The sequence below is a fragment of the Myotis lucifugus genome, unplaced genomic scaffold (assembly GCF_000147115.1).
Source record: "Myotis lucifugus unplaced genomic scaffold, Myoluc2.0 scaffold_103, whole genome shotgun sequence".
NCBI lineage: Eukaryota > Metazoa > Chordata > Mammalia > Chiroptera > Vespertilionidae > Myotis > Myotis lucifugus.
The window spans coordinates 4,104,352-4,116,499 of record NW_005871151.1 but is presented as its reverse complement, the minus strand read 5'-3'; the positions used below and the strand labels follow the sequence as shown (position 1 = coordinate 4,116,499).

The following is a 12,148-nucleotide window of genomic DNA, read 5'->3' as shown; positions in this document are numbered from 1 at the left end:
ACAGCAAGTCCAAACAGGATTGAGGCTTCTGACACGTGAAACCTGATTGTTACAGAAGAAGATCCGAAGAACTCTGACTTAATAGGAAAGTACCCCTGTGGATCCTTTAATCCAGGGGTCCTCAAACTATGGCCCGCGGGCCACATGCAAATACAAATATTGTATTTGTTCCCGTTTTGTTTTTTTACTTCAAAATAAGATATGTGCAGTGTGTATAGGAATTTGTTCACAGTTTTTTTTTAAACTATAGTCCGGCCCTCCAACGGTCTGAGGGACAGTGAACTGGCCCCGTTTAAAAAGTTTGAGGACCCCTGCTTTAATCTTTTATTGATTTACAATCTGTAAATGTAGTGGATAGGACTGCGGGCTCCACATAAGCTGGGAAATGCAGAAATCATTCCTTTTAACCACACTATTCATAAATGTCGGCAGCTAAGAAGGCGCTGCTCCTGGGAGTTCAGGGAGTGGACAGCAGCTGCGGGGGACCCCCCACCCCCACCCCCACCGGAGAGGCTGATTTGGCAGAAAACAAAAGCACCAAGACCCCAACTGGAGTGCAGCATTACCTTTGAACCATGTCCGACACGGAGGATAAGAAGTTGTCCATACTTTGGGAAAACATCGCTGCTCCCTTCTTGAAAAAGTTAATCTGAAAGATATAATTACGATATTCTGAAAATCGTTCAGGAAAGTGGATGGCTGAGTTCATGGACTGTGAGACTGACAGTGGGCGCGGCTGACCCTGGCTGCCCGGCTCCTCGCCCGCAGCACTGGCGGCATCTCCATGAGCCCCACCCCACCGGCTGAGAGTTATTCCCAAAGCCCCGAGTGCGTGTGGAGAAAGGGGATGGTGAAACCTGCTGTTCTGTAAAAAGTCTGTAAAGCTCAGGAATCATGTAAGTGAAACACTTGGCATACACCAGATGTGTCAGTAATTACTACTGATAATTTGATATTGTCAGCCTTTTTCCTGTGTGAATTCTAGATAGTGGGTTTCTAGGACAAGGGTTAGGTCTTCTTCACCTTTGCATCTGTAGGGGCTACATCGGTGTGACAGTGACATGCACAGCACCAACAAGAGACAGACAAGCAGCAGGAGGTTCTCAGAGAGGCCAGGGCCGCCGTCTGAATGACCCACTCCCTGAGCCACGGCAGCTCTGAGCACAGGCTGCACAGCGACATGGCTGTGGAATTCCAGAGGGAAAGCTGGGCCGAAGGCTCCTCCAGCCCTGACATCAGCGGAAGGGGGACGTGGATGTGAAGGAAGCAGGCGGCCCTGGCACTGCATGGTGCTCCCCGTGTCTATAGTGGGTGCTCTCTCTGCCCAGGGAAGACCTGAGGACTACAGTTTGAAAATGAAACTGCTGTTGCTGGCTTTTTGGGAACCAACAGAAGGAATTCCTTGCTTCTGTGATTCCTGGGTATTCATATTTTATTGATTTTTTACAGAGAGGAAGGGAGAGAGATAGAGAGTTAGAAACATCGATGAGAGAGAAACATCCATCAGCTGCCTCCTGCACATCTCCCACTGGGGATGTGCCCGCAACCCAGGTACATGCCCTTGACCGGAATCGAACCTGAGACCTTTCGGTCCGCAGGCCGACGCTCTATCCACTGAGCCAAACCGGTTTCGGCAGGAATTCCTTGCTTCTGTGATTCCTGGGTATTCACTTCCCAGAAGGCCGGGGCCCCCTGACAAGCCCTGGCAGGGGTACAGGAAAGAGAAGAGGACTACCTCTGTGCCTTACTGACATCAGCAACCATCCCTCCCAAAAAGCTCAAACTTCCATCTCTCTGTAAGGCTGGGCCTTTAAAAATCTGAATATGGTACGAGCCGCTCCATTTTGCAGCCCTGATTGTAGAGAAGTGATGGTTGCAAACCTCTGTCATGAGAAAGAGAAAACACTCAGCTTGGACATGGGTATCCGCTCAGGTTACAGAGCTGGTCTGTCTGATCTGGAAGCAGCCCCTGCCTGGGTGGTAAGCACAGACATTGACCTCTCACCCCAAGGCGACTAGCAGGAGTCATCGGTACGGCCCTGAGGCTCGGGAGGTATGCACACACCTGTCCTTAGTTCTCACAGCACAGAAACAGATGATGATTGGATTATCCTAATGCAAAGTAATCCACGCAGGGAGAGGTTCTGGCCCTGTGATCTCTGAATCAGAGAGAGATGAGCATTCTGAATCCTTGAAATGTTAAATATCAAAGTCCGTTGAATGAGCATTATGCATTTCTAAGGGCACAACTTCATGCTGGTTTTCCTTCACCTTCCCCTCCCTGAACTCCACACACCAGCCCATGTCTGAGCCCCTCCACTATCCTCTAAGCTCCTAGGGCAGGGCTCACGTATTCCCTCAAAAATCTGATGAATGGGTGGAAGGCAGGGATGAGATACTGGCTTCCACAGCCACGTCACATACTGCTTATCCTGCAAATACTACGTTGGAGTTCATTTGTGTGCCCTCATAAACCTGGACAGGCTGACAACGCCTCCATTGGTTTGCAGGAGGGAGGACTAGTCATGACTTAACTGAAAACCTGTTTGCCTGGGGCCAGGGAAGGCAGAAATGGAGTCAAACAACCTCCACTATGGTGGGTGGTGGTGAGAAGTCTGATTCAGAGGAAAGTCATCCAAAGACCAAAGTTCACACGCCTTCATGAGCAGTGGGAAGTACAATGGTCAAATGATCAGCAGCCAGCAAAGGTGATGCTCAACGAACACTGATTTAAAAGGGATGCTTCAGAATTATTCAAAGAGTCAGGGGTTAGACAACAACCTGGACTAAGAGAAACAACTACAATTCCACCAGGATTAAAAAGTCTGCAGGGTGAGGGACCATTTGGTCTTGTGTCTTAAAATCTAGATACTTTTCATATGAAAAATGAAATGTGCCAGCCTCAGTCCCCAACAAGTGTGCTCTGTTCTGCTTTCCCAGGCATGGGCCGCATTCGTGCTGCTGTGCCCATAGTCCCTCTACCTCCCCATCCCCCCACCCCATGCCCCCCGTGGCCAGCAGCATTCGCTTCAAAGGTCCAGGCTGGGGGAACTGGTGTAGTTCTCAGCCATGAAGAGTGAAAGCAACTGGATAAAACCCATCCTTTAGCTCTTTTAGGGACCCTCCTCCACCCAGGCTCCCAAGGCTGTCCCAGGCTGCAGCCGTGCATCTTTCTGAGACTAAGTTCCAGACACTCCCTGGCCCTGGGGCTCTAATGGGCAGGGATTACTGCTCCAAAGGCCAGGCCTGTCAGTCCAGGGAGGATGACTCCTCAAGCACTGGCAGCATTTCCCCACGCCCTCCGTGCCCAGGTGTTAAGGAGAGAGCAGAGGGTACTGGCATCCTCTAACAAGCAGGATATCCACCAGGCAGAGGTGCAATGTTTGATGGAAGGAGAGAGGGGGCAACAGAGAGGACACACATGGGGGCACAAGTGCCCATGGTGAGGAAGCTCGCCCAACCCAAGGATTTGCTGAGGGCTGCAGCCCACAGCCGGGCAGTGCTAGTTTTTGGCTTAACCCAGCTTACTCAGATGACACAGAAAGATTACACTGTTCTATTAAATATCACCATAAGGGCATAAGCTGACTTTAGTGTCTGCATTATTCAGCAAGGTAATAACCATATTAAGATGACAGACAACTGAATTTGGATGTTTAAAAATCTTCTCTTGTTCCTCCTTTCCCTGAATGAAAGTGATGTGCTTTTTAACCCTTTGCACTCCGCTGTCCCCTCTCAGGGGACATCGGAATTCTAGCATATCACTCGGATGTCCCCTCTCAGGGGACATTGCAGTTTATTAGTGATTACGGGGAATTGAGTTATTTCAACGTAACTTTTTGAGACATGCATGTTTCCCTGAAGTTTTATCTTGAAATGGCACAAGAAATTAAATCAAAATATCGTAAAATTAGTAAGATATATACAAGAAATGTCAGCGGGTTTTGTGTCGGATTAAACAATAAACTACATATTCCCGATGTGGGACAAAGAAAACGGGACTGCATTGTGTGTTCTAACAGGAAAACACCTGGTGGCAGGCGTCAAACCACTTATTACTGTCAAACATGCACTAATCAGCCTGCAATGCATATTGGGGAGTGTTACAAAACTTATCATACTGTACAAAATTATAAACAATAAAATATTGTTTTTTTTGCAAATATACATTCCTCGATGTCACCCAATTCATATAAGTCCAATATCATTATAATACGTTACTTGGTTCCAAAATTATACTAAATAATACGAGGGTCTGTAAATGCACGTTTCCGCCGCAAAGTAGCGTGGAGTAGCTGGTAGCCAATGCCCAGAATGGTTCGGAGTGCAAAGGGTTAAAAATGTATGTATTTTTAGCCCTAGCCAGTTTGGCTCAGTGGATAGAGGCATGGCCTGTGGACTGAAGGGTCCTGAGTTTGATTCTGGTCAAGGGCACATGCCTTGGTTGCAGGCTCGATCCGAGCCCTGGTCAGGATGTGTGCAGGAGGCAACCAATTGATGTGTCTCACATCGATGTCTCTCTCTCTTCCCCTCCCTTCCACTCTCTCTATAAATCAATGGAAAAATATCCTCGGGTGAGGATTAACATAAAAAACAATATGTATTTTTCCAATGTATTATGAAAATAATAGGTGCTCACACGTAAGTTTTTAAGTTGCTGACTTTTCCTTCTCAACATTTTGCTCCCTCACATCCCTTTCTGTTCCTAGATCAGAGAAGGTTCCCAGATGCGTTTCTCACAAGCCGGAGTGAGTCTGGAGTCAATGTAAGTGGGGCTAACGCAGGGCAGGGATGGCGGGCGAGGCTGGTGCCACTCGCCTCACATTCCCACCACTCCTGTCCCTGCCAGGCTGCCACAGTCAAGGCCCCATCCTGAACCTGGGACCTCCCTGCACACAAACACTCTGCAGTGATTTCATCAATCACTGGCAACATTTCCCCACGTCCTATCGGCCCAGGTGCTGGCATTCGCCTCCGCCACACATCACGAGAACAGCCCACCGAGGTGACTGTACCACACCGAGCAGCGGAGTCCTAGCTGGTGAGCCTGGCTCCACAGCCTGCACAGGCAGCTGCTTCTCAGACCATCGGGCCCGGCCTCCTGTCATTGGATCAGAGACAAGGGCCATGCCAGCTCCTGCCCACAGGAGGCAAGGGATCAAGGCCATCATTTCCTGCGTGTACAGCCCAAGCCCAGCTGATGGTCCAGCCCACCGCAAGCTCTCCAGGTGCCGAGCTTCCGGGAGCTTCTGCGAGGCTGTGCACGTGTTTCCTCCTCTGACGCTGCTTGTGCGTCCCCTGTGCTCCCTCAACAGAAGGCCGCGCTGCCCTCCACAGCTGGCGTAGGTCCTACCCTGAGGGGAAGGACTGCCTACCTGTCCGTGGGCGAAGCCCACCATGGGCTCCATCATGGCCATGCGCTTCCTGTACTGCAGCGCGTTGAGGGCGCAGTAGTACTGCAGGGACGAAAGGTGCTGTTTCCGCCGGGCAGCTGCCACCTCCTTCACCACCTCCGTCTTCACCTGGTTAAGAGGTGAAAGGAAAACAGCACTTTGGCTAATGGACGTGGCAATTCCGTAAGAGCACGCAACTCCAAACCATGCCGATTTCTACATGAGAACCATTTTTGTAACAAAGAGAATGAAGCATAGATAAGGTTCCACCTCATGTTTTTAAATATCCAAATTAAAAATAGTAAAGGGATAGCATGTCCATGTTGTGAGGCTGCACTGGGTGGAGCCAGTCCCTTCTCCTGGTAGCACTCCCAGCGCCACACTCATTAGGAAAACGACATGGCCAGTCGCTGAAGGCCACACACATTCTGGGTCCCCTGTGAGACTACTCTAAGGAAATCATGTGACAGAAATGAAAGGTACATGCCTGAAAATATCCATTATTATTTACAGTAAGTAGTGAGTTAAAGAGTCAGAGCCGCCGTGGCTGGTTTGGCTCAGTGGATAGAGCGTCGGCCTGTGGACTGAAAGGTCCCGGGTTCGATTCTGGTCAAGGGCATGTACCTTGGTTGCGGGCACATCCCCAGTGGGAAGTGTGCAGGAGGCGGCTGATCGATGTTTCTCTCTCATCGATATTTCTAACTCTCTATCTCTCTCTCTCCCTTCCTCTCTGTAAAAAATCAATAAAATATATTAAAAAAAAAAAAGAGTCAGAGCCAACAAGTGCCTGAGTGCCTATGATTCAATCACGTGAGGTGCCCAGCTTACGTTAAAATCATAGTGTGACTATAATTTTACAATGGTCCCAAGTTGGTGTTTGAAAACTAACTTTCAAAGCTAGAATTAGGAAGTGAAAAATCTACTTTAGGAGATTTAGAATAAAAAATTTAAAAATCTATGTATAGGAAAAAAGAGAAGAAATTCACCAAGATACCCTCAATGCCACCAACTCACAAGGGAAGACACAAAAGGAGCGACGTAAGAAGTGAGAACATGTAAGGGAGGTGTTCTCACCTTTTCATTCTCCTTTTTCTTAGGAAGCCTGCTATATTTTGCCATTGAGAGGTCATGCTCTAAAAGTAAAGAGACATGTTAGCACCCAGACAGGGTGAAAGGCAAGAACAACCATTCAGTGTCTCTGCCCACAGACTCACTAAACCCACACACAAGAATGGGGAGGGTGCCTACCAGTGCTGGCGAGTCCGAAGAGATCCTTTAATGTGCTTACTTCTGCACAAGAGAAAAGAGATGTCTTAGAGCAGAGAAACAAAGCAAGCCGGTCCAGAGCTGCGTGCTTGCCCAAGGAAAGAAAGCCGTCCACGAGGACGGGAAGGCGCTGCCAGCACCTCAGGCCCTCGGCCCTCACGGGGCCCTGGCCTGGCTGGGACTCCTGGTCTCACTGGAGCTTGTGGCTTCAGCTGCACCCACACCCAGGGACCCTGACTGCCCATGGAGCATGGAGCAGTTCTCTCCAGACAGCCTGTGGGGATCTATGAAGGAGAGGGCACTCGAGGACCAGGTGGAGGGTATGGTGGCAGGGACTATGCATGGAGACCTGGAGTGTATGTATAAGCTCCGCCTCTTCAGCCCCCACTGTGTTCTCAGACATCTCTCCTCAGAATGCCCTGACTACACCAAACCCTAGAAATTTCCTGTCATTGCCATTTTAAAACCCGACAAAAGAACATGGGTGCTTGTTTTAACGAAAAAGATCTGAAGCAATCCAGTGTACTGTACTTTCAGCAAGCCAACACCAATAACTATTACCCCATGTGGGCGCTACCCCCTTCACATACAAAGGTGGCTAAACAAAGTCCAAGACAAACCCCCCAAAAAGATCAATGAGAGCAATGGGAGTCCAAGGTTAAACACTTAAAAACAGAGACACCTAAACAAAATTGATGCTTTACAATTTTAACACTCTCCATCTCTACTTCCTCAAAGCCCAGCATTTTCACATCATCTATATTGCTTTTCAATTTACTTCAAAACTGCCTCCAGCTTTTTAATTTCTCTTCATTTTATTTCTTGATATCAGGATACTTTCTCGCATTTTCCCTTCTTTCTCTCTCCCTTTTTCTTCCTGTTGGAGCAGAGCTGTGATGTTTTTCCTTACCATTTAAATAGCTTTCTTAATATTTCTTGTGCTGCCCTCATCCAGATTCCGTACTTGTATTGGTGGGCAAACGAGTAAGGCAGCAAAATGAAACACCACCATCAGGGATGGGGGGGTGTGGGGGGTGGGAGGTGCCAGATTCTAAATTGGTTCTGATGCTGACTCAAGTATGACCTGCACCAACACTTCAAATTTTTCCTGGTGTCATCAGAAAAGGACACTTTAACTTTTTTCATTGATACTCTCCTTAAAAAAAAATAATCACCATCTTGGGTAAATACTCCTAATCCACGTTTAGCTCTCCTGGAGTCATGAGACCACTGTCACCAAAGCTGTGAGCAGACACTCTCAATTCCAGGTTTGCCTCCCAAAAAACAAAAACAAAAGTCAACCCAGGTCTTAGGGGATGATTATTTTCTTTCCAGAACATTTCTTTTAACCAGTTAACTGCCATGATATTTTGAATTTAATTAAAAAAGGTCCGCCGCTTGCGTCTATAGACGCTTATGGCGTACAGATGGTTAAAAATGATATCCAAGCCTCCCACCACCTTACATCCCTAAGAATAGCGTGCCTTCACAAATGCTCCAGGCGGTAATACAAGCCTTGCTACCTTGTGTGCTCTGAAAGCCCCGCTAGGAGATCACCTTCTCCAGGAAGCCTGCCCTGGCACCCTGTCCTCAAAAGGGCAATGACGTCTTTCTGTCCTTCTTGCTATTCCTTGAACGTCTCTGTCCTGCTGCCCTCATCACATGATGTTACCATTGTCTGACTCCAAGTCTATTTTATTAGCCTGTGACCTCCTTTAGCTGAGCCAAGAACACAGTGGGGATTCAATGCAAGTTAGTTAAACTGAGTTACTCAACAAGAAAGGGCATTTCTCAGTAATCCACGCATTTAAAGAAATTAATGCAGTATGAATTATTATTAAATGAAGTAATATTTTAAAGGTAACTGGCACTGAATTCAGTTACTTTACCTGTGAGATCCTTTTCTCGAAATTGTACAATGGGTAGAACCATTGTGTCTGCCAACTGTTTAGCCAGCTCTGTATGGAGAACGTTAAGCTAAAAGAAAGAGAAATCTATTAAAGAAAATTATATCCACTATTTTACTGAAACTATCTTATTTTACCAAAGAATGGCGATGAACACTTCCGAGTGGTTAGAGAGCTCAGTTATACTTCTTTGGCAAATAAATACCCTCTTAAAGCAGTAAATGATGTTGGCCTAGAGCAGTGGTCGGCAAACTGCAGCTCGCGAGCCACATGCGGCTCTTTGGCCCCTTGAGTGTGGTTCTTCCACAAAATACTGACTTCTGCGCAAGGGCCACGAAGTTTCAATTGCACTGTACGTGTGTGCCCGCACGTGGTATTTTGTGGAAGAGCAACACTCAAGGGGCCAAAGAGCCGCATGTGGCTCGCGAGCCACAGTTTGCCGACCAGGGGCCTAGAGGTATTAGACGCTAAATGTGAGGTTCTAACTGACCAGTTAAGTTTGCTAAAGGAGTCTGAGCCATAGTTATCGTTTGCTTACTGTGCAAACTCTGGCTCGGTGTTCTCAGTCTAAGCCACACCCCCTGGGGAGCAAGAGCGCTGTGATGTGCTTGCAGTGAACACAGCTCACTGGGTGGAGCGCTCAGCACAAGTCACAGCCTCGCCAGGCCACTGTGAGCTCTCTCACTCGCAGAGGGGTGCAGTCACACTTGAAAGGCAGGCCTGCTGGGAGCCCTCTAACCCTGAAACCACAGCCAGCTGCGGGCGTGGGCCTGGGAATGTGCTCCGGCAAAGAAAGCTCCCTACAGAAACAACTCAGCCAGACCCAGGCCTCTGCTCTTTAGAAAAAAACCTTTCTAAGAATGAGACGACTGTATCCAAACGTGACCCTCCACACCAGACAGTTCTAACAGCTCTTGATTCTTCCTCTCTCTCCCCTTCTATCTCAAGGCCTTGCTAAATCCCGTCGCTGTCAGTGGTCAAGGAGAAATAAGTGAACCCCATCAGCACCACCATTTGGAGCATTTCTGTAGGGCAGCTTTCCATGCTTTAGTTCTCAGTCTCACCTGCTCTGTGAGTTAGGTATTATTTATTATCCCTGTTTTACAGGTAGGCAAGTAAGTGGCATGACTGGGATTTAATCCCAGGCTATTAGGATCCAAACGCCATGCTCTTCCCATTCCACTGTCTGAGACAGAGTTACTTTTTCATGCTCACAAAGCTGCCAAAAACTTCAAATGTTTTGGCAGCCAGACAGTAGCAATTAGAAACAAACACGGTGGAAGGGATCTTCCCTGGGCCCCGACTGGCAGAGGTCACTGAGGATGCCCCAGGGTTCCTGCTGGGTGAATAGGGGAGTCACCCAGCAGTCACTTTGTGGAGTAAACATGGGGCAGTTTCTCTCAGTGATATCTGAGTCTCCTTCTACACAGAGGTCTCCCAGTCCTCTGGTCCTTCAGGGCTATTCCTGCAGAGGCTGCTTTGATAAACTTAAAGCCTTGCCCAAGGTCGACCCTTCGCCAGGCAAGGAGCTACAGGCCGAGCTGGTAATGTTCTCCCCATCTGTCAATCAAGCCAAGCCAATCAAGCTTTGTCCAGCTGGAAATACACGAAGACAGTCACGCCTCTAAATTAGCCATCAGGATAGAATGTGTTAATGATTTTTCCTGAATAACGTCAATAAGAAATGGACTGTTTTTTTACTAAGTTAATTGAGTGAAAGTCAACAAGTGTACCTACTATGTGCCTGTCTCTGGGCTCAACATCTGATATACATCATTTCATTTAATCTTTGTAACATTGTAATTAAGTGGGCTTTCCCACAGTTGAAGAACCCAAAACTCAGGGAGATAAGTTGCATTCCAATGGTTATGCACTTCAGGAATGGCAAATTTCCTAGCTACTCATTTTCTTCCTACTTTCTTCTTAAGGTTCAAAGGGTGCGTCACCCACTTTTTGTCTTGGGGCTTTGGAGAGGTATGGGACAACCATTTCTAAACACAGTGTCTTCTCTGAGGAGAGTGGACAGACTGTAGATGACCTCTTGGAACTTCAGCAGTGTCACAGAGAAAATGGGGACCCATCATCTTCCCTGCATGGCTGCTGTGAGGATAAAGCAGGAACGTGAATAAAAAACACTCAGAGCAGAGGGCCTAACACCCACTCAGCAATGGAATCCATAATGACGATGACTTCCTGTCTCAGATGAACTCCAAGAAAGTGACTAAGAAACCTTGCTTTCGGGGGAATCACCAATGCCAAAATCTCTGCATGCCACTACACCGAGATCTGCTTCCAGGACATTCTATTAAATATAAGCCGCATAAACTACTTTTATTTGGAGTTTTCTTTAACTTCGGAGTCAAATTACTTGTCTTGAAAAGTTTTCAATCTGGTATAGGCCCAGGTAGAAAAATAACCTCAAAAGCGACTCCCCTCTTCCCTGAGCTAACTGCTCTCACTTGCATCTCTGAAAATGCCTTAAGGTGCTCAACTTCCAGGAGGCCATGATGCCACCGGGCAGTCACACTTCCAGGCCCCCATCCTTTGAGAGTGATTCCCTCTCCACTGAAATCATCATCATTTCTGCCCATGAAAATATGGTTGCGAGTAAATATCTTTATCTAGAAATCTTGGTTCGGACGACTACCCACATGTCCTTAGCCACTGTCTTCCAGTCAAGAAAACATATGGCTTCAGTGGGTGTAGTTTTTGCTTCTTTCCCTGGATTATTTATTCACTGTTAATTAATAAACATTCTTCTCCTCACTTTCTAAAAAAATTACTTTTTGCTCCTCTCTAATTATATTATCCATCCATTTTAACACACATTTTAAACAAAGTCACAGTAGTGGGGTAGAGGATGAAGCTAAAAAAGAACCGGTCAACTTGTGCTCTGGTGCATCCTCAGTGCCCAGAACAGCACCTGCTAAACAGCAGGTGGTCAATCACAGCTGTCGAATGAACTTGGACTGATTTGCTGAATGAATGGAAATGCTATCAGTACAATTTTACATGAATGTTAGTTTCTCATTTTATAATCTGAAGATAGTGCTACTTCGTATTAATGATCCAACAGTTCAGTGGCATCTGCATATTCTTTTTTGCTTATTCTTTGTCACGATTTTCTATGACAAGTTTGCAAACTCCTTGAAAGATGAAAGAGTTTAAATCTACCTAATTTTGCAGGGGATTCTGCCCAGCACTAGTAGCATCTGAGCTCTTTTTTTTTTTTTTACAATTAGGATTTATGCACTTTTCCTACAATAATACCTGTTTCCACAAACCTTCCAAGAGGATTATACGATACAGCTACCAGAACATTTGTATGAAACCCTTTTCAGTGAGTGGAATCCTGCTCCCCCAAAAAGAAATGTCCACCCTGAATATGTGAATATTTGAGAAAATGGTCTCTGCAGATGTAACAAAGGGTCCTGAGATGAGATCATCCTGGGTTATCCAGGTGGGCCCTAAATCCAATGACAAGTGTCCTTATGAGAAGAGAGGACACAGAAAAGAGAACAATCATGGGGGGTGAGGTGGAATCCGGGAAGAAGGCCATGGAAGCCAGGGTGAGGTGAGAGT

At 47.0% G+C, this 12,148-nt stretch overlaps 1 protein-coding gene across 9 annotated transcripts in view; it reads right to left on the bottom strand.

Annotated features, from left to right (window-relative positions):
* APPL2 (adaptor protein, phosphotyrosine interacting with PH domain and leucine zipper 2) overlaps positions 1-12,148 on the bottom strand; it is a 42,533-nt gene that overhangs the window by 12,296 nt on the left and 18,089 nt on the right. For 8 of the 9 annotated variants that reach the window (XR_002830223.1, XM_023757260.1, XM_023757256.1 and 5 more), the window contains 5 exons: positions 8,549-8,636; positions 6,642-6,683; positions 6,468-6,526; positions 5,376-5,522; positions 567-649 (listed from right to left, as the gene is read on the bottom strand). Coding sequence is in view for 8 of the 9 variants with exons in the window: in XM_023757260.1 (XP_023613028.1) it covers positions 567-649; positions 5,376-5,522; positions 6,468-6,526; positions 6,642-6,683; positions 8,549-8,636 (419 nt within the window). In the remaining variant the exon portion in view is untranslated. Of the gene's footprint in view, positions 1-566; positions 650-5,375; positions 5,523-6,467; positions 6,527-6,641; positions 6,684-8,548; positions 8,637-11,181; positions 11,276-12,148 lie in introns of those variants that run through there. The other variant, XM_023757259.1, reaches the window with a different exon arrangement.